The sequence below is a fragment of the Cydia splendana genome, chromosome 22 (genome assembly GCF_910591565.1).
Source record: "Cydia splendana chromosome 22, ilCydSple1.2, whole genome shotgun sequence".
Lineage (NCBI taxonomy): Eukaryota > Metazoa > Arthropoda > Insecta > Lepidoptera > Tortricidae > Cydia > Cydia splendana.
The window spans coordinates 11,415,640-11,442,005 of record NC_085981.1 but is presented as its reverse complement, the minus strand read 5'-3'; the positions used below and the strand labels follow the sequence as shown (position 1 = coordinate 11,442,005).

The 26,366-nt window shown below is 39.4% G+C and overlaps 3 protein-coding genes across 3 annotated transcripts; 1 reads left to right on the top strand and 2 right to left on the bottom strand.

Annotated features, from left to right (window-relative positions):
• The first annotated feature begins 1,157 nt into the window (after positions 1–1,157).
• Positions 1,158–5,048, top strand: LOC134801557 (facilitated trehalose transporter Tret1-like). Its single transcript, XM_063774150.1, has 3 exons — positions 1,158–1,299; positions 2,900–3,045; positions 3,673–5,048. The coding sequence occupies exons 1-3, from the start codon at positions 1,194–1,196 to the stop codon at positions 4,807–4,809; spliced, it is 1,389 nt and encodes a 462-aa protein (XP_063630220.1). The 5' UTR covers positions 1,158–1,193; the 3' UTR covers positions 4,810–5,048.
• Positions 5,049–8,341: 3,293 nt separating this feature from the next.
• Positions 8,342–13,249, bottom strand: LOC134801624 (facilitated trehalose transporter Tret1-2 homolog). Its single transcript, XM_063774243.1, has 4 exons — positions 13,189–13,249; positions 12,572–12,707; positions 10,244–10,389; positions 8,342–9,628 (listed from the first exon to the last, which is right to left on the bottom strand). The coding sequence occupies exons 1-4, from the start codon at positions 13,228–13,230 to the stop codon at positions 8,399–8,401; spliced, it is 1,554 nt and encodes a 517-aa protein (XP_063630313.1). The 5' UTR covers positions 13,231–13,249; the 3' UTR covers positions 8,342–8,398.
• A 6,747-nt stretch (positions 13,250–19,996) lies between these two features.
• On the bottom strand, positions 19,997–24,775 carry LOC134801619 (facilitated trehalose transporter Tret1-2 homolog). Its single transcript, XM_063774236.1, has 4 exons — positions 24,631–24,775; positions 23,528–23,663; positions 22,318–22,463; positions 19,997–21,403 (listed from the first exon to the last, which is right to left on the bottom strand). Exons 1-4 carry the CDS (start codon positions 24,667–24,669, stop codon positions 20,282–20,284), a joined length of 1,443 nt encoding a protein of 480 aa, XP_063630306.1. The 5' UTR covers positions 24,670–24,775; the 3' UTR covers positions 19,997–20,281.
• Positions 24,776–26,366: the final 1,591 nt, after the last annotated feature.

Below are 26,366 nucleotides of genomic sequence, written 5' to 3'. Positions count from 1 at the left end.
ACTAGAAAAACAAGTTACAGCCTTAGTTAATTTCCGTCGGCGTTTGTCGACGCCGCCGGCGTGGCAAAAGGCCCGGCGGTGGCGGAGCGCCGACGCGGCGGCGGACATGTCTAATGGATATTATAATTTACAATCCTGAAACTTGTCTTGCGTGGCGTGTGTTTAAACGGATGTAATTAGCTACACAATCAAATATCACTTACAAAACAAACTCGTTAATTGAGCATAACTATCTATATAATATGCTTACAATACATGTAACTTATTCTTGTTTACCTACATCTATTTAATTAGATTGCCACAACGTGGATAAATAAAAACAAATAAAAATTATCTGCTACAGTCCAGACAAGTTAAAATTAAAGACCAATAGTGTTGAGTTCCTCATCCAATGGGTTAAAAACACTGACAACTGACACTCACGCTAGAACGGTCCTTGTCCGGGCCGAGGCGTCCGCCACTTCGATTTCTATGACGGTTGATCAGTGATCACGTGATGCTTTCTATAGAAAACGAAGTGTCGGACGCTTCGGCCCGGACCTGAACCATTCTAGCGTGAGTAATCCTTTATGTTGGTGGTTGAAATAAGTTCTAACAGTGTAAATAATTAGCTACATGCATGATTTTTTTGGAAGATATTAATCGACTCTACTTCTCGTGAGATTCAAATGTTATGGTCCACTAAGATGTGCCAGCGTGTAGAGAGGGTAGTGCATAAAAAAAAAAACGTTCGTCACTGGAGCATTCCATGAAATTGTCTACCGTTTGTCCCGTACAAACGCGAATTTTCTGAAGATGTGCAGGTATACGAGTTTCCTTTTCTATGACGAATGATCAAAAATATGCACAGAAAAATAATCCCCTGCTTTGAATGCCGAAAAAGTCGCAACACAGGAAATAAAATGTGTTTGTACGGAACAGCCCGTGGAATGCTCCCTCTATATCAAAGGTAGTGGGCAGTGGGCCAGCGGTGGTGCGTACGCATCTACACGTGGCCCATTCCATAGTGCGTGCTCTCAACCATCGCATGGTCATCTCGCTGGTCTAGTGCTGGGCCATCGTGTAGAGGAGCCATTATGTATGAGTATAACAATATAATAAACCTGCTGTCTCTTAATGTTAGTATGACTCACGACAGTTTAAATCCGATCTATTGTTGTCAGTGCCTGGTGACGGCGGCGGTCAGCATCAACATGATCGGCTACGGCTGCGGTTTCGGCTTCCCAGGTATCCTGCTGCCGCAGCTAGAGCTGCCAGGGTCCCTCATCAACGTCTCCAAGAACCAAGAGTCTTGGCTAGGTAAAACACTAGGATTTAAACTGAAATAAATGTCATATATTAAGAAAAAGTGACTAAGGCGTCCAGTGCCCCATGCAGGCACCTGCCGCGATAGCAGAGGACGCTGGTTCGAGTCCAGCCTGGGGCACTGGAGGCCTTGGTCACTTTTTCTTAGTATATGACATTTATTTCAGTTTATTAGTTTGTATAGTAGTGTTTCTACTAGAAATAAAAACAAATTAAAATATTTTATGAAAATAACTTAATTTGTTCTAATACTTCTAATAGTTCACTAGGATTTACAAATAGTGAATAGAATTAGGCGTTACTTTGCGGAAATCCATATTAATTAAAACCAAAATATTACTTTTCTCAAAAATGGACGGCAAAGTCGACTTTGCCGTTTAAAAAATACGTCGCGAAGCGCGTAGTTTATGGTCAGTCAAAAATTAAAAAGTTAAAAACATTGCAGTCTCGATTTTGGGACTGCAATGTTGCATACAAATTCCATTATTTGTCGAGTTCCAAACTTTTTAAAAGTTGAAATGGCCATATCAAATGAAGGCACAGGCCCATTAAACAGCCAAACAGATGATTAGTACCGCGACTATTTAGCTGTCTCAAATAGGTTGGCGTATTTTCGGCAGAAAAATACACTTCTATTTTTTTATTAAAAAAATAAAAAGGCGGCAAAGCTAATTTTTTCAATTGTTTCTACTTTTTTCTGTGAAAATATATACGTAAGAACGTTGCTTTTGTAAAATATTTCTATGATATTTATATTTCTTGCACCATTTTTGAGAAAAGCACTATATATGACTCGGCTGGAAGGCTACTTGCTGGCTTCGGATTCAATTAAACGGACTCCCAAGGTCGTCCGTTTAAAACGAATCCTCAGCCTGCAAGTAGCTACTTCCGAACCTCGACAATAATGTACTATTGTTAATCCGCGAAAAGATAACGTGCTAGTCAATCGGTGCTAACCCGTTATACTTACTTGCGTATTTTTACATGCATGTTCCATTGTTCCCACCCTCGTACCACATAAGTTCCAAGAAACTCACTGGTATGAGCCGGGGTTCGAACTCACGATATTTGGTTTGAAATTCACATTCCTTACCGCTAGACCCAACCAACACTTTGTCCATTGAAGTATTTATAGACATTAAGCACTAATAAATCTTTTTCACCACACCAGTTCGGAAAGGCTTTTACTTTGCACATCAAAAACCGATAGCAAAGTTGCATTTTATTCACATGTGAGGCAAAGTAATAAAATGCAAATTTTGAGTTGTTTTCTTATGTTTGCTGGTTGAATTGACTATTAAAAGATGATTTTGAATGATAAATATTTAATAACATTCATTTGGATTTGATTTGGTTTGTTTTTGTTTGATATCTTACAGGTAATATTTTCTTCGGGTTGATGTGGTGAACAATTTTGTGTTTCACTCGGGGGCAAATTTTGTTTAACCCTCGTGCTTTCAAACCCTCGCAACGCTCAAGATTCCATTTTTTCGAATTTGAAATCTTTCGCTTGCTCGGGTATCAATATTAGCACGAGCGGTTAAACAACAACTTTGCCCCCTTGTAAAACAAATAACTATTATACGTTTTACAGCTTCGGTCAGCTCAATTCCGATGGTCTTTGGCAACTTCTTAGTGCCAGTGGTGATGTCACGGGCTGGCCGGAAGGTGGCTCTCTATGCTGTGACCTTGATCCTCACGCTGGGCTGGTTCGTCGTCATCATAGCTACCAGCTACGAGGTAAGCATACATCACACCCTTTCAATACCTATATATGTGCAAATGTTCACATACTTACTTATGTTATGTTCGTATGTTATCTATTAGATTTTTGGATTAAAATAATATTTCATATTTTTTAAGTGACAAGTAGAAGATTGTAACTGTTACTAAGTATATATAGCTGTGCGAGGGTAAAGGCGGGATCCTGCCTTAAGGTAAAAACTTGTGTGTTTCGATGACAATCGTTTGATAGAAAACGATCGAAATTTTAATGCGCACTTAATGTTCTGTTTCTCTGCTTTTGTTGTGTGTATACAAGTTCGTACATGTTTGTGATTGTCACGAATAAATGTTTTTTATCTTTTATTTTTTAAATAATGCATGGAAATAGTTACGTGACTTTTCCTAATTTTTTTTTTCCGTTTGGCGTTTGACGTAAGTAAAATATAATTGCGTCTCGTGCCTTGAGATTCTCTGAACACTCAAACATTTTTTTTATAAATAAAATAGTTTAGTTTTTATTTGCCAGAAAGTGTACAAGTTTTTCTTAAACGATCACTGCCACACTAGGCTATGCCTGTCTTGTCGAAACATAACAAACGAATTGCCACAACATTTCGTTGATATATTGTTATTTCTTTTCAGATGCTCCTACTAGGGATGATGACCCAAGGCTTCTCGTTTGGCATGTTCATGCCGCTCCGCTCCGTGTACATCGGCGAGTGCTCCAGCCCGCGCTACCGCGGCGGGTTCCTCACGTCTTCGGTCCTCGCCCAGATCTTCGGCATCCTATTCGTCCATTTCACCGGATCTCTCATCAGCTACCAGCTAACGGCCCTCTGCTCCATATCCTTCGCTTTGATCAGTATCATCTTGACGGTATACTCGCCAGAATCCCCGAGCTGGCTCGCGACAAAAGGACAGTATGAGAGGTGCAGAGAGAATTTCACATGGCTAAGAGGGGAGGATGAAATGCCTGAGCTGGAGAAAATGATAGAAACTGTTAATCTTTTGGAGACGCAAGAGAGTACTCGAAGCACATTTAGAGAAATGATTGCAGTAGTAAAGAAGAAAGAATTCTTTAAGCCCGTTTTGCTATTATTTGCCTTGTATATCATGCTCAGTTGTGGCGGAGCACCAGTCATGGGAGCGTACTCAGTGACGATTTTAGAATTGCTAATGCCAAAAGCCAACGCCAACTTCTGGATGGTAGCTTTAGACTGCCAGAGGCTACTCTTTACTGGTGCAGCTATTTTTGTGGTCAACAAAATTAAAAGAAGACCAATGCTGTTCTTTATTGGGGCTCTCTGTGCCGGTAGCCAGCTGTTGATGGGTGCTTACCTCTTCGCGAAGAACAATGATTACTTGCCTTTCGATTCATTGTGGATACCCGGTGTACTTATCAGCTTGCAAATGTTGAGTATATCCATGGGAATGCAGCCGCTGCCTGCCGTGATAGCTGGCGAGGTGTGTCCTTTGCAACACAGGAGTCTTGCAGGGGGTATTGGTTTGACAGCACTGAGTGTGTCTGCTTTTATTGTGCTTAAGACTTTTCCTGGTCTGATATCTGTTGTGGGTCTAGAAGGAACATTGGCTGTGTACGCTGGGGTTATAGCGGCGTGCCTGGCGGTGGCGTGGGTGCTGCTGCCGGAGACGAGTGGCCGGACGCTGCAGCAGATCGAGGAACACTTCAGAGGGACGACACTCATGAACCCTGAAACTGATGAGGAGAAACCATTGACATATGCGGCGCAACCCGTTTACTTCTCTATTCAAAAATGAGTCTAATTTGTACAGATGAAATAGATAGAAGAGGAAAATAATGAAGACTGTTCTCACTAAACTGGAAAAAGTAGCAGGTGAGATATGTCGAAGGCCAATCGAAATACAGTAAACTTGATAAACCGTACAGCCCGGTCCACACAGTGCGAAAATGATGTAAGTCGAACAGGGAACGAAATAGGTCATGTTTTTATTAGATTAAAAATAAGTTAATAAGGTATATTTTATAATATAATAAAAGTATATAATATATTATGTAAATACTGGTTTTATTTGTTTAATTTATTTATTCAGTTATTATTTTGTACAAAGTTTTAAACACATGCCACTATTGGAAACCTCGAGGGTTTATGTAATAATTGGCGAGATAGCCACTGACTTAATAGAGATAGCGTGGACCGATCCACGTTTGATTGAGTAAGGAGGAGGAAGGAATCTCTGTTTTAGTAAATGTCTCCTTATTATATAATAGTTTTTTATACTAATAATAGATTGCTGTGGCCTTTTATTTTTATGTGCCTATTCCCATCTCTATAGCTCGCATAATTATATGGGCCGACCCACACCAGCGTCTTTTGACCGTCGGCGTCTAGTCAGCGCTATGGAAAGGGGCGTCGCTGCGCAGTTGCGTCAACGTTGCGTCGAGCAGCAGCCATAGAGTTGACTAGACGACGACGCTCGAGAGACGCTAGCGTGGGGTGGCCCTATTGCTGTCTCGCCTATGTTACCGGCCATCTATGCCACTGTGCGAATGGTATACTTAATTATGCGCGTGCGATGGAGATAGGAAATGCCGGGTTATTGTACGTGTACGTCTTCGTGCTTAGCGTCCTTACTTTAGTAGGGTCCAAGTTGTGTACTATGTAATACGAATATGCGAGCAATAAATGCTTTTGAGTTTGAGTTTTGTCGTTTCTTATCTTATCTTGTCGACTTTAGCAAAAATTGAATAGGCGGGATGTAGGTGGAAAAAGTAGTGAAGTGTTAGAAGGAATACGTGATGCTTCCCTTTTGCACACTTCAGTGTGCAGCACATTGAGGTATATGTATAAGTTCTAGAGTCGGCCTCTCCAATAAAATGTTTCCGCACCTCAAGGAAGTGCTGGCAGCATTTGGGTTCTGTGAGGGTCGCAGTTGTAACCTAACTTAACCCACCTTTCTGACAGCATTTCGGTTCTGTGAGGGTCGCAGTTCTAACCTAACTTAACCCACCTTTCTGACTGCATTTCGGTTCTGTGAGGGTCGCAGTTCTAACCTAACTTAACCCACCTTTCTGACAGCATTTCGGTTCTGTGAGGGTCGCAGTTCTAACCTAACTTAACCCACCTTTCTGGCAGCATTTCGGTTCTGTGAGGGTCGCAGTTCTAACCTAACCTAACCCACCTTTCTGGCAGCATTTCGGTTCTGTGAGGGTCGCAGTTCTAACCTAACCTAACCCACCTTTCTGGCAGCATTTCGGTTCTGTGAGGGTCGCAGTTCTAACCTAACTTAACCCACCTTTCTGACTGCATTTCGGTTCTGTGAGGGTCGCAGTTCTAACCTAACTTAACCCACCTTTCTGGCAGCATTTCGGTTCTGTGAGGGTCGCAATTCTAACCTAACCTAACCCACCTTTCTGGCAGGATTTTAACCTGACTTGACCTACTTTTCTGTTTATTTTTGTCTTTTTTTTTCTTATTTAGAATTTACTATTGCAGGTCCATGCTGCTATAAATAAAATCAAATATGTTGAAATCGATAATTATGTCGAGTAATAATATATGCATAAAATTTAGTAATAGAGATATTTATGTAGAATGACATTATGAATATAATAAATTCGAAGTTCCAATGAGTATTGTTTAAACTTTAAAATGAAAATGTATAATGATCATTAGGACGAAAATTTAAAATAAATATTAAAAATGAAAAATGCCTTTGTGCGTAATGATAATTTATACTAATAATACCTATAAACCTAATAAAAGCAATATTTATGTGATATACACCGATTATAGCAAATGTTTTGATCGAATAGATCATAACATATTATTCAAATTACAGACTCTGGGTAAGGTAAACGTACTGGTGCTCGACGCGGTCCCAGTACATGTCATCTTGAAACTTAAGTAATTGTCAATAGAGGTGACAGCAAGGTGTCATCTATTGGGCATTAGCATGTCGAGCACTAGTACGTTTACCTTATCCGTGGTGATCTTTTGACGTGATAACGTCACGTTGTGGACAGTACCACCAGCTTTGACATTGACAGATACGCTCGCGTCTACGTAAATTACTTTCTATACATCTCGCTTGCACTAATATGCGAGTACGAGCGAGATGCATAGAAAGTAAGTTACTGAGACGCGAGCGTATCTGTCAATGTCAAAACTGGTGGTAGCCGTACAGATCTCCATGGTAACGTTTTGGCCAAATGTCCATGATCACGTTACGGCCACGTTTTCTTATGACGTTATCACGCAAAACTATCGCCCGTAAACTGACGTTATAGACAACCATAATTATATTTTTTTAGGTGTCGGCCTACGTATTAAATAGAACTCAGGCTGTTGTTCTTGATGGTTTCAAGCCGTCCGTACTCTCTGGAGTTCCCCAGGGATCATTGTTAGGGCCACTCTTATTTGTGATCTTTATCAACGACATTGATTCAATGTTTATCAATAGTGAGTTTCTGCTGCGGACGATATGAAAATCTTCAAAATAGTTAATAGTGAATTTGAAGCCAAATTATTGCGAGATGTGAATGCTTACAATATTTGATTGTTTTTACTTACCGGTATTTGACAACAAAACTGTATTGCTAGGTGCACACTATTTTAATCTGTCTTGATTTAATTTAGACTTTTTCTTGACGAACTATTATAAGTATCATGTGAATGAATCAAATCACATCAAATTCTACTTAGCACGTTTGAAAATAAGAAACAACATTAAAATTATTGTTTTTTTTTAATTTCATCATAAATATTATCAATAACTTAAGCTTAGAGTAACATGGAAAGAATCAGTTTAGTCAACTTCCTCAGTAAATCAGGGCTAGGTATAACTGCGAGCCGTTTCTTTCTATCGTTCGTTCGTCTATTTGCCTCTTTATCGGGTTTGCATTTGCGATATGCATTGATTGTCCCTTACCTAGTATTATACCAATTTATCCTACAAGTGGAGGATATAACCAAACAGAGTAGCCATTAACAGGCGTTCCTCTCTGTCGGAACTCCATGACCAATGGTCATACACATTATATGGACTGGCGTTTATCTGACATAGCTATTTTACGTTACGTATCCATTTGACGTGCCCCTCCCCTGCATAAATCGGCAGACTGTTTTGTACAGAAAATTACAGATAAGGCGTCTCCATTTGGTTATATCCTCCAAGTACGAGTGCCTCGTTGACGCAAATGACAGGATCAACTATTGTATAAGTTTTCGTTGGATAATCTGATTGGCTAAATTTTTTTTCTTCTTCTTTGGCCCAAGCTTTTTTCCGTACGGATCGACGGTAGTACGTTGTAATTTATGAAAATGCGCAGGATATTTTAATTAGATGTCTCATCTGTCTAGTGCCTTCCTAAATTGCTTATGAGAAGTTATTTAACAGTACCTACAGGTTCAATTTCTTCTAAACTTACTCTCTCTATGCCATTGCAACTTGACGTTAATGTTTGACTAGTTTTACTACCTCTTTTATCCACACAATTAAGCTTCTCATTCAAAGGCGCTGACTCCCTAACATCAGCCTCAAGGTCCGGGAGCGGAGCCCCCCTGAAGTGTTCTTCAATCTGCTGCAAAGTCCGGCCGCTTGTCTCCGGTAATAGCACCCACGCCACCGCCAGACAAGCAACTATCACTCCAGCATACACAGTAAATGTTCCATGGAGACCCGCAAGGGCTATTAAACTAGGAAATGCCTTAAGAACAATAAAGACAGACCCACACTGCGCTATTAAACCTATACTTCCACCTAAACCTCTGTACTGCAAAGGAAATACTTCCCCAGCTATAACAAACGGCAGTGGCTGCATCCCCATTGACACACTCAACATCTGCAGATTTATAAGTATACCAGGAATCCATAGATAATCAAACGACAAATAACCCTTAGCTCTAGCGAAGACGTAAGCGCCCATAGCTAGCTGGCTACCAGCACAGAGCACCCCAACACTGAACAACATTGTTCTCCTTCTAACTTTGTTTATCACATAAACTGCGACTATACTGAAGATTAATCTCTGGAAGTCTAATGCCACCATCCATAGATGAGCATTAATGCTAGGCCCAAGCAGAAGCTGCAGAATCGTAACTGAGTACGCTCCCATTATAAGTCCTCCGGAATACGACATTAGAATATACAAGGCAAACATGAGGAATATAGGTTTGTAGAATTCCCTTTTCGTCGCCACAGCCATCATCTCTTTAAGTTTGTTCTGCTCAGTACTCTGTTTTGTTTCTAAAAGCTTAACGCTCTGTATCATCTTCTCCAGCTCCGGTATTTCTTCTTCTCCTCTATACCATATGAAGTTCTTTCTGCATCTGTCATATTGTCCTCTTGTCGCAAGCCAGCTTGGAGATTCTGGCGAGATTACGGCTAAGATGAGACTAATGATAGCGAAGGATATGGAACAGAGGGCTGTCATCTGGTAGCTGATGAGTGATCCGATGAGATGGACGAATAGGAGGCCGAAGGTCTGGGCTAGTGTGGAAGTGGAGAGGAATCCACCACGGTACCGTGGGCTGGTGCACTCGCCGATGAAGATGGAGCGGAGTGGCATAAACATCCCAAACGACAGTCCTTGGAGTAGCCTGCCTATCAGCAGCAACTGGAAAGATTAAGAACATGTGAGAAAAGTAGTGATGGGTGATGTGAATGTTTCAATCCTCGGATAATTGAAAGTGTGGGTATTTCTGGAAAATTCACGACTAACTAACTGCCTATAATTTAAGCTTAGAATAAATTTAAAAGTGGAAAAATTACTGTCTTGTGTGAGACTTGAACTCACGGCCTCTGGAATATAATAATAATAAAATCTATAATTTTCCAATACTCTCAGCACTCGAGGGATGTTAACAGTTAGTTGGAATACTGTAGTGTTTGTTGGATTACTGTACTATCTTTTTATTTTCACCAGAAGATTGTAATCCCGGAGTGGACCCCATCAGCCTCTCAGGAAAATAAGCCAAGGCAATGAGCCAGGCCAAGAACAGCTAAGGAGACTGGTTTGGTTTGCATGTTGTGCAGCCCTGTAGCTTACCTTATAGCTGTGAGCCAGGATGATTGTGCATCGGCCCACCATCTTGGTATGACTGACAACGTAGAGCGCCATCTTCCATCATCACTGCCGGACCTTTAGGATCTGGCTAGGCTGTAGGCGGGGCTCTGAGGCCAATTGCCACAGATCGGGGCTGATGATTGAGGATATAGTCTGCGAGCATACCTCATAGCTGTGGGCGAGTATGATGGTGCACCAGCCCAACATCATGGTGAGGGTCACTACGTAGAGCGCCACCTTCCTTCCTCCACGCGTCATCAATGCTGGCACCATGAAGTTACCGCAGATCATTGGGATTGAAGAAACGGAGGCTGAAAGAATATAAAACATTTTGCTTTAGCTTTATGGGAGATTTTGGGAGTGCATTATAACTAAAACACGAGAGAGAATGTAAGTTCTTATAGGCTTTTAAATAATAATGATGATGAAATGCAAAATAAAGACTGTCAAATTCAAGGTCGTCGGATACGTGATAAATGTGTACCGTAAAATGGGGTGAGTAGGGTTCGCGGGGAGAGTTGGGTTATGAATGGAGAGAGAAGGGATGAAAGGGGGGTGAGATGGGATTTTAAGGCTACTGCTACAAAAATAATGTATTCCAATTTAAGAAGGAGCTATAGTAATACAATACAATACAATACAAATACTCTTTATTGCACACCTCAATAAAAGAAGACAATACAAAAGAAAACAGAAATACAAGCAGAGGTAGACAACAGGCGGTCTTATCGCTAAAAAGCAAATACAATATGTAATATGTATATAATATGTTAGTAATACTCATAATAAAAAAAAATCGATCCAACAATCTTCCAAAATCACCTTTGTATGAAAACCCAACTTACCCCAAATACGAGGGACTACGGGGTGAGGTGGGTTTTCCTGTTTATCGTCAAAGTTATGAAATGGAACTACCCAAAATAAAATAAAAACAAAAATACAAATGTCCGGAACACTTATTATATACACCATTCAGTTTGCATATGTAAAAATAAAATGTTATCGAGGTTTGAATGTCAGTTTTGCACCTACTCAACCCATTTTACGGTAACTAAAGTATTTTTCTCAAAAATGGACGGCAAAGTCGACTTTGCCGTTTAAAAAATAGGTTGCGAAGCGCGTAGTTTATGGTCAGTCAAAAATACAAAAAGTTAAAAACATTGCAGTCTCGATTTTGGGACTGCAATGTTGCATACAAATTCCATTATTTGTCGAGTTCCAAACTTTTTAAAAGTTGAAATGGCCATATCAAATGAAGGCACAGGCCCATTAAACAGCCAAACAGATGATTAGTACCGCGACTATTTAGCTGTCTCAAATAGGTTGGCGTATTTTCGGCAGAAAAATACACTTCTATTTTTTTATTAAAAAAATAAAAAGGCGTCAAAGCTAATTTTTTCAATTGTTTCACCATTTTTGAGAAAAGCACTATATATGACTCGGCTGGAAGGCTACTTGCTGGCTTCGGATTCAATTAAACGGACTCCCAAGGTCGTCCGTTTAAAACGAATCCTCAGCCTGCAAGTAGCTACTTCCGAGCCTCGACAATAATGTACTATATATGGCTATAGTTTAAATCAATTAGCCTAAATGCCCGAGTTCGTGCACGTGGAGACATTAGCCTAAATTTCTTTACAATTTTTTTATCCAAACTTGAACGGATTGATTAAATATTTACTGCATTAAAGTGGCGCCAGCTAGAAGTCCAACCACTCAAATTTCTATGAACGGTAATAGTTTTTTTTTCTGGTTTCCAAGGGTTCACGAATTGTTTTCGTCAGGTCTTGCTAAGGTGCCGTTTTTAATACTTTTATTATGACCTGGGTCATTTTATTTAAAGTTAAACACACTTCTTTAGCCTCCTCCTAGATCTTAAGAGCAAAAATGCAGATTGGTGCAACCGGCTCTTTGAGGATGCTTCTGAAAAATTATTACTTTGTATTTACAGCGGTAAGGAGAATTTCCTCCCGCGGACGCTCCGGCTGTGGAATGAGCTCCCATGTCGAGGTTTTCTCGAGGGACTACAGTATAAGGTTCTTCATAAAAGGAGTGTACAGGTTTTTGAAGGTTTGAGACGCGATAACAAGATGGAAATAAACTTAAAATAATTCGTGGCCTGTACGAAAGTTAATGGCAATAGCACAATGTGCAAATGATATGCCCTATATTACAATTAAGTCGTTTCTCAACTCTTCGGTGGCGCCAATATTTTCATTATTATTAATATCATATGGTGGGATTTGAACTGACCGAGCCAAGAAGCCTGGTCTTCAGGGACTTGAAGCGCTGAATCAGGATGCTCTAGCTGTGGCAACAGGATCCCCGGGGAAGTCCAACGCGCAGCCGGAATCGATAACTCTGCTGCTGTTACCAGACTTTGGTGAGAACTAGTCTAGCCAGAAAGCCTGGTTTCCGAAACTTGAAGTGCTGAATAAGGGTGCTTCAACTGTGGTAACAGTATCCCTGGAAAGACAGACCTTGGTGAAAACTAACCTAGCCAGGAAGCCTGGTCTTCAGAGACTTGAAGCGCTGAGTCGGGATGCTCCAACTGCGGTAACAGGATCCCTGGGAAGCCAAACGCGCAGCCGCAGCCGATGACGCTGCTGCTCACCGCGGCCGTTACCAGACACTGGCAATGATTAAAAAAGTGGTTTAGCACACAAGCATGTTTTTATAAGGCTAACCTTGTCGGTAAGTACTTAGGTATAATACATACAGTGGGTCATTTTATTTATTAAAAATGTACTCTACACTTTTGTTTCGATTTAAGAATTTTTATGTTATTTCTACTCAGAATCACGAACTTATTCGATTTTAATAAGAAAAAAAAGTGTTACTAATTTTTCATACTTGGAAAACTTGGAGCAATATCGGACTATCACTTTAGTACGTGGAATATATAAACAAAGTGATAGTTAGAGTCCGTCTAAGCTAACTTTCCACTGTCTTGAATAGAGCAAAGTGAAGGAATGTCGTTACAAACGTCATATTTTCATAGAAATTTACCATTAATGATGACATCGCCTCACATTGTCATTGCAAGTCCCATGCAGGGTTAACGTGGTCCGACTCTAAATTACTAAATATATAAAGTTACACAGTAAACTTACTTGTCTCAAAAATGGACTAAACGTCTTCGTTTTTTCTGTCATTTTTTAATATTTTTATTATGTTAATAGCTCCCGCACGGGTACACTACTCAAACGCACTAATTCTTCTGTTATGTCACTTTACTAGTATTTATTTCTGATAGCGTTTAATTTATATTTAATTAGTTCACGAGACCGACACCTTGTTATGGTTTAAATCCACTTAAAAAACGGCCTTATTGTTTAAGTCAGAAGGTTAAAAATACATTGCAATATTACAAATGTTCTTAAATAGTTTGATCAATTATTTACATTTATAAACCGCTAGAGTTTAAAGTATCATATACAGTTGTCGTTGTTGTTGAACTAGTCAGCAAATTGCAGCTATGTTTATTTAAGGTATGTTAGGGTTATTACAAAAGCCAGCCAAACTGTGAAATGAACTGTCGCCTGCGGTGTTTCCGGACCGATACGACCTTCACACCTTCAAGAAAAGAGCGTACCCCCATCTTAAAGGCCGGCAACGCGCTTGCAACCCTTCTGGTGTTGCAGGTGTCCATGGGCGGCGGTAATCGCTTACCACCAGGTGATCCGTCTGCTCGTTTGCCTCCTATATCATAAAAAAAAGTTTTCGGGCGAGGTGGGAGTTATGTTTGTTATTTGACAGTTTTGAGTTTTCTTTATACATACTTATACCTAATTCTGAAAACACTGTTAATAAATAGGTATGGCTGGATTTAGAAAATGCTCGTGCTAAAAAAATGGCAGTATTGCTTCTTTAAAAACCGTACCATTACGCAAAAATACGGCAAAAAAAACCACGTTAGTGTATGGGAGACTTAATTATTTATTTTATTCTGTTTTTAGTATGTTGGCAGCAACAGAAATACATCATCTGTCAATACAAATTCCAACTGTCTAGCTATCACGGTTCATGAGATACAGCCTGGTGACCGACAGACGGGCAGTGGAGTCTAAGTAATAGGGTCCCGTTTTTACCTTTGTGTACGGAACCCTAAAAAGGGGATGGCTCCGAAAAACAGTAATGATTGATATGCTTATGAAATGCTTATCTATTTACACTTTTACGGAATAACCCCACCACACCGTATGCATTTATCACTGTTTAAATTATCAACTAGTTTTGATAACCTAATTCTATAAAAGATATGTGGTATAGACAAGGTCATGAAATGTTACGAACATTGAAACATAAAATATTACTTTTTCTACTCGTCGACTGTAATTCTTGAATTAAGATTTCTTATACCAAACTGTAATTGGGTATTTTTAATGTATGGGCTCCCAACTCAACTACCTATAATATTCATTTCGATACAGTTTAGTCAACTATAATGAAATTGACCAATCACAGCTCGCCGCGATCAAGAGGACGAAACAAAACCATAGCTCAAAATAATTATTTATTTTAGGTTGTATAGTAGAAACAATTGACATAAGTCAGAAACGCGCATGTGACACCCTTAATATAGCAACATCCATAGTCTACGAAAACCACTTAGCGTTGCTTGTTAGTCTCCATAGGCTACGCTGGCTGAAATCGAGAAAACAACTGTCTAAAAATTGAATTTAGCGCGGAGAAAATACCAGGGCCTCATGAGTTACGAGAAGGTGTCGTTGACCAGTCCGCCGGGGCGCGTACCAGTATGAAGGTATCGCGGCTGCTCGCGTATTTTAGCTTTTGGTTTGGTTTATTTGTATGATAGACGAGTATGATAGATCAAGCTTTTCAATCTCGTACCTTACTTAGACAACTCAGCAAGCTTCGTTGTCTAAACACGGTACTCGACTGAAAAGCTCTCTATTATATCACGATTGTATAAAATACTATATGCTGTCTACAACAGAGCGTCTATGATACGTATACCTAATTATTTTTATACTTTAGTTATTGGCGTATAAAAACTGCCACCCTACTGTTCTATTTATCACTACACATTATTGTTACATTATAATAATAATTGTTAGAGAGGGTGAAGTCATTTCTCACCTTCTGTACATGGATGACCTCAAATTATTTGCACCAAATAGGACTTGTTGGAGCTACTGAAAACCACCGAAGTCTTCAGTAGTGCCATCCACATGGAGTTTGGTGTCGATAAATGTGCGGTTATGCATGTACAGCGGGGGAGGGTTGTAAATTCAACAAATTTACAACTTTCTGAGACAATGTCTTTCAGATCTATTTCTGAATCAGAAACCTATAAATACCTTGGTATGTCACAGTCGTTGGGTATTGAGGACGAGGGTATTAGACGGTCGGTGAAGGAGCGCTTTTTCAGTCGGCTCACAAAAGTCCTTAACAGTCTTTTGTCAGGAGGCAACAAAGTGCGCGCCTTCAACGCCTGGGTAATGCCCCTACTCACATACTCCTTTGGCATACTAAGGTGGACTCAGACCGAGCTGGACGCCCTGGATCGGAGGGTCCGGTCACTGCTCACCACACATCGCATGCTACACCCACGCTCGTCAGTTATGAGATTGTACATCCCACGGAAGTGTGGAGGCCGAGGCTTCCTAAACGCCAAGGATCTCCACAACCGCGAGGTGTACAATCTCAGGAATTATTTCCTTAACAACGAGTGTGGGATCCATCGTGATGTGGTGGCAGTAGACAGGAACCTCACGCCGCTCTCCTTGGCAAACGAGAACTGGCGCAAACCTGTGGTACTAAGAACTGCGGATCGCAAGGCGGCATGGGAGAGTAAGGTGCTACACGGGCGGTTCTACAAGGCCCTCACGGGACCCGATGTGGACCTGCTCGCGTCGGTGAACTGGTTACGATTCGGGGACCTCTTCGGAGAAACCGAGGGTTTTGCCTGTGCAATTGCGGACGAAGTGATGATGACGAACAACTATCGGAAATATATCCTGAAGGACGGTACGGTCGACATTTGTCGGGCATGCCGCCGTCCCGGAGAGTCACTCAGGCATATCATTTCCGGTTGTTCTCATCTTGCTAACGGCGAGTACTTGCACAGACATAATCTCGTAGCCAGAATTATTCACCAGCAACTTGCTCTTCTATATGGCCTTGTGGACCGCGAAGTACCGTACTACAAGTACTTACCTGCGCCTGTTCTCGAGAATGGTCATGCCACGCTCTATTGGGATCGATCTATCATCACAGACAGGACTATTGTAGCCAATAAGCCTGACATTGTGATAATAGATCGATCGCAACGTCGGGCCGTGCTCGTTGACATCACCATCCCCCATGATGAGAATCTCGTGAAGGCCGAAGTCCAGTAAGTACCTAGACTTGGCTCACGAGATAACCGCCATGTGGGATGTTGATTCGACGATCATTGTCCCGATAGTCGTTTCAGTGAACGGTCTAATAGCGAAGAGTCTCGACCAACATCTTGAGAGACTCTCGCTAGGTGGTTGGATCAAGGGTCAGATGCAGAAGGCGGTGATCTTGGACACGGCGCGGATAGTCCGCCGGTTCCTCTCTCTGCAGCCCTGACCACCGGTAGCTTGGGCCTTGTCCCGCTGCTGGCGGCACCCTAGGTTAGGTTTTTTATAATGTGTTTATATTCATTTTTATTGTTTTATATTCATATTATAAATAACCTAACTTAAGATGAGAAATGAATAAAGAGAATAAATATTGTTACATTAGTGTAGGTACTAACAATGTTTGTTCTGAGCATCGGAGATGTTTTTTTTACATTCTATCAGTAGCTATTTGTAAGAATACGTAAAAATAACAAATAATTAGTTAGCAAGAATAATTAAATAATTATTTATTAATTTTATTTGATTAAATAATTTTATCAATTCGTTCGTGGAAACTGTGTGGCTTGTGAATGTGTATTCTGTATTAACTATGTGTGTTGTATTTGCCTGTATGTTTCCCAAAGGTTTAAATAAAGAAAATAAATCATAGGCACAGGATCATTAATTAATCATCAGGGTTTTTAATTTTAACTGATTTTATGTTGTGCATTTAAATTTTATTCATTTAATTTTTAGTATTTTACAATAGATATAATAGAGAATAGATTTAATAGATATTTTACAATACAATAATTAATACATATTAACAATAGATTTTAAGTCACTATGTACCTAACCCCAATGGATCCTAGTTATCTGAATAAATAAATTATATTATTATTAATTATCGACTAGCCCGGACCGGTCGACAAATCATCATGTGGCCTTCAGTTATTTTGATTACCTACAAAATAACCATTAGTTATTTTGTATATGTGAGTGTGAAGCACAATTAAGGTCTTGCCAGTAATTTGTCTCATAATTAAGATATTACAAACAAACAGTACATGTATGTAAATATTCTTGTTGAGCGTTTCTTTTATTTTTTGCCAGTTTTATATATTGTGACCTTTTTTGCCACTTTTGTGTTATTTCTACTCAGAATCACGAGCTCTTTCGATCCTAATGGGATAAAAAAATGTCCCAGAGTTTTTTTTTGCTATTGTGTTAGGTACTATTTCCCCATATAACTTTGTATGTCGGTGGCGGTAACAAAAAGGAAAGTTTGAAAAATGTATGAAAATTTTAGGACACTTTTTTTCTCCTATAAGGATGAAAAGGGCTCGCGATCCTGACTAGAAATAACACAAAAGTGGCAAAAAGGTCACAATATATAAAAATGGCAAAAAATAAAAGAAACGCTCTGTACAACGTATACGGATACAACAATTAAAGCAACTACCAAAACGACATTTTATCCACTCTGCTCCACAATGCTTAATAGACATTGAATTTGGACTTTATCCCTCGGTAATACTGTGAATATTTGAATGAGTTTTTCAATGGCTGTTAGGACTTTTATATGTGTTGGGACATTTATACCTATTCATAGTAATGAGTCTCTTGTAAGAAGATAATGTTATTTTAATATTCTTGTATGATAATTATTTTATTCTTAGACGGGGCTTTATTTCAGGACTTTTACAACAAAATAAAAACACTACGAAAACTTATAAATAAAAAATTTGCCCTAAATCGTGGTCTGTAGGTAGGGTGCCCAGAAGGCTGGCCGCATTGCCCCGCTGGATAGCAATGCTGATCCTTTGGGCAAAATATTGGCCAGCCCTCTGGTCACCGGAGGCCTCTATGAGGCGCTTTGACAGCTCCTCATAGAGGCGACGCGCGCTAGGTCCCCACGGCCCCAGGGTTTCCACTCCAAACGCCGCAAATATGTAGCTACTACCTAGTGTGACATATTTGCGGCGTTTGAGGCTTTCGGCCGAGGATGCGGCCGCACCAGCGCCAACTTTGGTGCCTGGAATATGGGACGGCGCCATTCTTGTTAAGTACAATATATAATAAATCAATCAACAGTTAATTAATTATCTATTATGATTTAATTAATCACAATAGATAATTAATTAACTGGTTTTGTATCAAGTACAGAAATTAATATACAATTAATAAAATGCAAAGTTCAAAGTTAACACAAGCCTTATTGAGCTTACTGCGGGACTAGGTCGATCTGTGTAAAGAAAAAAATACTAATATATAACTATATTCAAAATTTGAACTTTCTTCGAAAATTAAATTACGAAATAACCCCATACTTAATTCTTGAAATCAATAAAATTACTATAAAATTTAGTATAATCGGTATAGGTACAACTATATAAAAATTAAAGCATAAAACTGTTTTGCATAATAATATATCCACTAATTTTTGATTCTGATTTTGATAAACTTAAAAAAATTAAAAAACTTACTTGTCTTAAAAATGGTGTAATTGTCATCATAGTTGCTTAAACAATTTATAATTTTATACACAACATCTTTTTTAGTCACTCAGAAAGGAACATTATTCAGATGACTAAAATTTCGAGATAATGCCAGTCGCTCTTCTGCTCTAACCGTATTCGACTGATCCTAATGACATGACTAACGGTTACTGTAGGAATTGGTCAAGTAATTACATAATTAATAATCTCCGGTCGCCACACACGACGGATCGGAAATAAATATCGACTTTGGCTAGCCTAATCTGATCAATTAGGTAAGTGACGTCATAATTTAGTAAAAATGCGACTTTAAAAGGAACCTAGCGCGCCGCCATACCATCGAAGATCGCTCTAATGTTAAAATGACGTTTTAAAACATGTGAAATTTGACATGAACATTCAAGTAGGTAGAGTATGTTCGGAAAGAGAAGAGTCATGGAATGTATTGGGCCCCATACATTCCACGACTCTTCTCTTTTCGCACAGACTCTATCATATATCTTTGCAGTGAATGTTCCCTTCAGTTTAGGAAAGAAATAAGTAGGTAATAATAGGTACCATGGTTTTCTATTTGTTGTGATTAACGTATTAATTAAAGAAAAAAATATATTCGTTTATGAAACTTGTAATAAAAGAAAACTGTAAATGCGACTTTAAAAGGAACCTAGCGCGCCGCCATACAATCGAAGATCGCTCTAATGTTAAAATGACGTTTTAAAACATGTGAAATTTGACATGAACATTCAAGTAGGTAGAGTATGTTCGGAAAGAGAAGAGTCATGGAATGTATTGGGCCCCATACATTCCACGACTCTTCTCTTTTCGCACAGACTCTATCATATATCTTTGCACTCTTTGCAGTGAATGTTCCCTTCAGTTTAGGAAAGAAATAAGTAGGTAATAGGTACCATGGTTTCCTATTTGTTGTGATTAACGTATTAATTAAAGAAAAAAATATATTCGTTTATGAAACTTGTAATAAAAGAAAACTGTCCATTAATATTACTTTCATTTTGTTAGAGTATTTTAAAACATAAAATCTCACAAAATCTGTAGAAATGCACACGGTGGGACTAATTACATTTTAAGTCGAATAGTTTTGACTGCTTAGGTACTATGTACTTACGAAGTATCTGTCAAATTAAATATTAAGTAGAACTTTTCTAGTGATTTTACAACTAAAGTCTCAAAACGTCATATAAGTCTAATTAATCTAGACTCATTTGTTTTGGATTCGCGTAGTATCATAACAAAAAATATGGTGCTAATTTGCACTGTACTATTTTTGATCTACTCTTTTAGTCTGTCCTTTTCTTTACTAATTTGCAGTTTTTTTAACCCCTGTTCCGAATTAGGAATGTTTAAGGAAACATCTATGTCTTCTCATTCTCAGATCCATTTAGTATTTCTAGTTCTTTATCATGTTCAGGCTCATAACGCTCTCCTCTGAAATGTTCCTCGATCTGCTGCAGCGTCTTGCCTCTTGTCTCCGGCAGCAAGAACCACGCCACCACCAGACCTGCTGTAATTATCCCTGCATACAGCACATACGTCCCATGTAATCCTACAGAAGATATCAGACCAGGAAAAGTTTTAAGAGCTAAAAATGTTGAAATAGAAATCGCTATTAAGCTTATGCTTCCACCGAGGCTTCTGTATTGTAAGGGAAAGACTTCACCAGCTATCACGCTTGGTAATGGAACCATTCCTATAGCAACGGATAGAACTTGCAAGTTCACTAAGACTCCAGGTATCCATATAGAGTCAAAAGGCAGCAAGTTGTTCGTTTTTGCGAAGACGTAAGCAGCCTGAGCAAGATGGCTTCCAGCACAGAGCGCTCCTGTGGCGAACATCATGAACCTCCTACCAGTTTTATTTATAACATAAACCGCGCCAATATTAAAGAATAATCTCTGCGTATCCAAGGCAACCATCCAGAAGTGAGCATTAATATCAGGGCCCATGAGCAAATGCAAAATTCTTGTCGAATAGGCAGCAAACATTGTGCCTCCCGCGAAGTTCACTATGATGTATAAGGCGAACATGAGTAAAACAGGCTTGTAGAACTCTTTCTTCTTCGCAATTGATACAATCTCTTTTAGGCCTCGCTTTGTTTGTTGTTCCTCCAACTGTTTACTGGCTTCAATCATCTTATCAAGCTCCGGTATTTCCTCTTCTCCCCTCAGCCATATGAAGACTTTTCTGCACTTGTCATATTGTCCCTGAGTCGCAAGCCAGCTTGGTGATTCCGGAGAGTAGATAGTCATGAGGAGACTGATGAAGGAGAAGAATAGAGAAATGAGAGCTGTCAGCTGGAAACTGAGGATGGAGCCGACGAGGTGGACGAAGAGTATGCCGAAGCACTGGGCGAGGGCGATAGTGGTGAGGAACCCGCCGCGATTGTGGGGGCTGGTGTACTCGCCGATGAGCACGGAGCGGAGAGGCATCATCATGCCCATTGAGGTGCCGTGGAGTATTCGGCCAATGAGTAGCGCCTGGAAAATTTAAGATAAGAGTTACAAAAATAGCCGTCGCCATTTTGAAGCGACTAGCTGAAATAACATGAAACTGGTATTAATTTTCGATGCCAGATCTTGTGATACAAAGAAAATAGAGCGAGTAGAAATTTTAACTATGTTTGCATTAAGGATGACACGCTAGACCAGGCCGTGCCCGGGCAGGGGCGTCCGACATGTCATTTTCTATGACGGCTGATCGGTGATGACATGGTGCTTTCCATAGAAAACGAAGCGATGGTAGCTCCGGCCCGGTCCCGGCCTGGTCTAGCTTGAGATCATTTAAACTTCTACCGAGCTGAGTAATATGATACGTAAGTATACTTTTGTTGTTATTGTTTTTTATTTTGCACAGGTAATTAGCGGTTTGGTTTAACAAAAGATAACAAATTAACAATGCCATTCATCGTCAGGTGAGCGTTTCTTTTACTCGTATTTATTGCCATTTTTATATATTGTGACCTTTTTTTGTCACTTTTTGTTATTTCTAGTCAGGATCGCGAGCCCTTTTCATCCTCTGCCGTCAAATGGTAAAACGCTGCAACTCGAGTTACCATCCTGTCAAACAAAGTGTCCTAAAATTTCCATACATTTTACAAACTTTCCGTTTTTGTTATCGCCATACAAAGTATATGGGGAAATGGTAACACAATAGGAAAAAAACTCTGGGACATTTTTTTATCCCATTAGGATCGAAAGAGCTCGTGATTCTGAGTAGAAATAACACAAAAGTGGCAAAAAAGGTCACAATATATAAAAATGGCAAAAAATAAAAGAAACGCTCATGCAGGTACCTAGTCTTTCAAGTGGATCCCGACATTTTAAAACCATCCTACTATACCGGAGGACCTTTGTTCAGTAGTGAGAAACTCGGATATAGACTAATATGATACCTCAGGGCTCGTGGCGAGTATCATGACGATCCATCCAACCATGACAGGCGCCGTGACGGCGTAATGTGCTGCTTTACGTCCCAGCCGGCCCATGACTGGAGGTGTCAAGAAGTTGCCGAAGAACATGGATATCGCCAACACTGATGCTGAAATAAGAATAAGAATAAATTTTATTATCAATAAAACACATAACAGAATATGTCAGGGGTATCCGCACTAGGCTACGCCTGCATCGCGGGGAACCAGTTACAGTTAAAATTATTGAACTAGTTACACAATAAAGTTACAATTACAAATAACAAACTTAAAGTGAACCACTTAAATACAAGTAAGAGAAAAAAAAACAATCTTATTGCAACGCATGGAAACTAAACTTAAAGTATTTTATTTAACTATAATATCTTCTGTCTCGGCATAAGTAAGTGCAATCTTTAAGGTTGCAGTGTTTAAGCAAAGCGTTGTAAGTAGTCAAATCAAATAAGGTTAACGCTTAGATCATTTATACTCTGTATCTTTAGGTATTTAAATAAAAGTAAACAAAATCTACCCTCAAATGGCTCTTTAAGCCAATTGAGGGTAGATGAAAATATTACATGATCAAATAATGTAGGTTAAAGTCAGGTCGTTCAGTGACAGATCCAGTCGGTTTTGTATTTGGTTGGTTAACCAATAGATGTTATAACTACCCGAAAATGTACAAATTGTTTGTTTTTTTTATATAAGTATGCACCTAATGATACAGAGTATAATAACCGGAGTCGCCTTTAAGAGCTTACTCCTCTGCCGAAAACCTTGCATAATTCTGCAATCTTTTGTATGGACTGTCGTTCATCTGACATGACTATTTGTACGTTACGTAATACAAATAACCATACATTTGACGTGCCCCTATTACGTGACGTGAATATTTTATAAAAAAAAAATGAAAAGTGCATTACCGTGTCAATTGCACATTCTGTTGTATTCTGCTTCGGTTTTGTTTTTTTGTTGTTTCGTGTTTGTTTTACGTGTCAATGGGTACACTGAACATCAGCGTTGTAACACTACTCATGTGCTGCGACACACATGCTGAGTGTTATCCTGAGTGTGTAGGTGTAGTACTGAGTGTGTTGTTTCTGGAACCACTTGCAGCACTGTAACTTATAATTTACCTAAGTATGTGTGTTTCGAATAAAAGCATCATTCATTCACTTTGTTGACAAGTCCTCACCTATCCAGGACTCCATCTCCTTGCTCAGCATGATGGGTGAGTCAGGCTGGTGAAGCTGCGGGAGCAGCACCCCTGGGAACCCCAGCATGCAGCCGTGGCCGATAATGTTGCAGCACACCGCCGCCGTCACGTAACACTGTCAATGGATTATCAGTCAAATATAAATCGTCCTTCTTCATTAAGATTTATACTGTGGCTGTGGTTACAGAATAAATAATAGTTTTACCGTACAGAAAGGAAACTTCCTAGAAAAAGCGGTTCAGGGTCGAATCATGCCGTCCCTTTCTAATATCTTCACTATCCCTTTCGGCTTTTTAGTGTTGTCAAAATTCAAGCCATTATCTTATCTGTGGTCGTGCACGCCAAGGGACGTCAAGATGTGTCAACCCTAATAATTGCTCGGAGCAATGCTGAGCCGAACGGAGCCGAGTTTGCCCGAAGGGAGGAGTTTCACACCCCTGCTGCTGTGGTACATTAAATTGTAGAAATTTATTGAGGGCGCCACTGAGCTTCTTTATGTAAACATCCGTGCAGCCATCTCCTTTTGCCGCATAAGTGCATCCTTAACATTTGTTGTTTGACATTATCCATTTCATTAAATTTCTATATTTCATGTACATAGGTATAATATATATATCGCCAGTCATCACTCTCTATGATGTGCTCAGGATTCGCATGTTACGACCAGCATTGCGGCATTTGCGGTGTTAGTCTTTGAAATATCGCTCGCTGATTATACACTGATTGATCGTATAATTATTGATCGCTCATTCTACATGAAAGTGTTGCAATAATTTCTTTCTAAACAACAAAATAACTGCGGCAAAAAAACAAGATAAACTGAACGTCAAATGGCGGTAAATACCTAAACACTTTTTTCAAGCATGTCACACACAGCCGTATTTCTTTAATCTAGAGAAAAACTAAAAGATATTTTATTTTTAATTTGAATGCCATTATAAAACCGTTTTTGATGCTATTATCACATAATTATAACATTTTCACAGATACGAAATTTGCTCTACTCTACACTCGTATATTAATGCGGTTTTGAACGCTTCATAGATGGTTTATGCTGTTTGTAGATAAAATAATAAACTTACTTGTTTAACGAACGGCGAAAACCTACTCTTTTTTCCCATGATCTGTAGATTATATACTCCTATACCTAAATATTCTCAAAATACTTCAACACAAAATTCGCACTATTTATTTATTTATTCGATCATGCTGCATTCTTATCTATCCACCGACTATCATTATACTCGTAATTTTCGCTTCAGGTGATCATGAAAATATCTTATCAGTATTATCTGGAAAAGGAGCGTAGTAGATTAATTCGAGTACCTATATTAAGTAGGTATATTTCATATTTCATTTATTGCATAGTCATGAACATAAATTACATAATAAGATTACAGTTAAGTTGGCCAATTCATGACACCCTGCTAGGACACACAATATTTAACTTACTACCTAATACCTTAATACCTATTAAAACATTTCATCATAATATCTACCGTAATTAGTGTCATATCATATCATTGAGAACCCGAGACCATTGCAATCTTGAACGTTGTGAGAATTTCGGAGCATTTTATAAAAACAAACCTAACCTAACCAAAAATATTGTCTTGTCATGGTTAATTTTATTCATGCCATGATAATTTATTAGGTACGTTTAAACTTTAATAAGGATTATACTGGATGTGTTCAAAGCTGGTTATAGCAAGTTTATTTGCATAATCATGCGCTTACATTTGTATGACCGGAACACAATGTAGTATTATGCTAGTCGGCTTTATCAGATCAGTGTTATAAATAGATTATTAATATCTGGAGGTCGCGGGTTCGAACCCCGGCTCGTACCAATGAGTTTTTCGGAACTTATACATATACGAAATATCATTTGATATTTACCAGTCGCTTTTCGGTGAAGGAAAACATCGTGAGGAAACCGGACTAATCCCAATAAGGCCTAGTTTACCCTCTGGGTTGAAATGTCAGATGACAGTCGCTTCCGTAAAAACTAGTGCCCCAAGCGGACCCCAGGCTAACTCTTAGGAGTTACAATTTTGCGTTAGCGCCCTCAAACTTCAACAAACTTAAGGGGCCCACAGATTACCAGTTCGCCTGGCGATATCAGCCTGTCTGTTGTTGGGAACTGTCAGTGTCACCTTTTGCGTTTAACTGACAGGCCGATATCGTCCGGCGGACTGGGCCCCTTTATAACAACGCATTCGGTTTTTTTAGTAAAGTTTTCCCCTGAATTCCTAATATGGTTAGTATCTAGCTTGGCCTTCTCGGGGCGCGACGGTAACAAGTCACGGCCTATTGCTCCCAAACATCCAAGTTTAGGAGTAAAGGTCTCTTCACACAGGCGCTTAAACGATTTTTGGGCGATTTTCATGATCAATGTGTGGCAGCTCGTGTCAAAGGAAATCATTTTTGTCACGTAGGTTAATAAAAATGGTTAAGCTTCATTAAAAAAAATATTGTTCGATACAAGCTTTTATACTGTACTTTTCTTCCAACAGGCAAACTTACTCATCAAGACAATTCCAAAAAACCCAAACACAATTAGGTTGCGTTGTTTTATCACAGAGTTCCTATGGCTCCTAGTATCCATCATTAGATCAGCCCGATGGTACCATAAAATTTCACTGTCACCCGATTTACATTTGTATGCAAATTTTTAGCTTTCTCGGAAGACGGGAATTGGGTCAAAAACTTGCAAGAACTGATTACATATTCACACACAGACAATTAAACTGGATGAAACTAAATGAAAGCTTGTAAAAACCGCATACGTTTCCGCGCGTGCAAAATCTAACAGGCG

What these genes read in the sequence shown, in the direction of transcription:
- LOC134801557 (XM_063774150.1), top strand. Translation starts at nt 1,194, where the DNA reads ATGATCGGCTACGGCTGCGGTTTCGGCTTCCCAGGTATCCTGCTGCCG. An exon ending in GAACCAAGAGTCTTGGCTAG is followed by an intron (nt 1,300 to 2,899) that starts GTAAAACACTAG and finishes TACGTTTTACAG; the next exon opens with CTTCGGTCAGCTCAATTCCG. An exon ending in TCATAGCTACCAGCTACGAG is followed by an intron (nt 3,046 to 3,672) that starts GTAAGCATACAT and finishes ATTTCTTTTCAG; the next exon opens with ATGCTCCTACTAGGGATGAT.
- LOC134801619 (XM_063774236.1), bottom strand. Translation starts at nt 24,669, where the DNA reads ATGGGAAAAAAGAGTAGGTTTTCGCCGTTCGTTAAACAA. An exon ending in GGAGATGGAGTCCTGGATAG is followed by an intron (nt 22,464 to 23,527) that starts GTGAGGACTTGT and finishes TTCTTATTTCAG; the next exon opens with CATCAGTGTTGGCGATATCC. An exon ending in TACTCGCCACGAGCCCTGAG is followed by an intron (nt 21,404 to 22,317) that starts GTATCATATTAG and finishes TAAATTTTCCAG; the next exon opens with GCGCTACTCATTGGCCGAAT.
- LOC134801624 (XM_063774243.1), bottom strand. Translation starts at nt 13,230, where the DNA reads ATGACAGAAAAAACGAAGACGTTTAGTCCATTTTTGAGACAA. An exon ending in AGACCAGGCTTCCTGGCTAG is followed by an intron (nt 10,390 to 12,571) that starts GTTAGTTTTCAC and finishes ATATTCTTTCAG; the next exon opens with CCTCCGTTTCTTCAATCCCA. An exon ending in TACTCGCCCACAGCTATGAG is followed by an intron (nt 9,629 to 10,243) that starts GTATGCTCGCAG and finishes TAATCTTTCCAG; the next exon opens with TTGCTGCTGATAGGCAGGCT.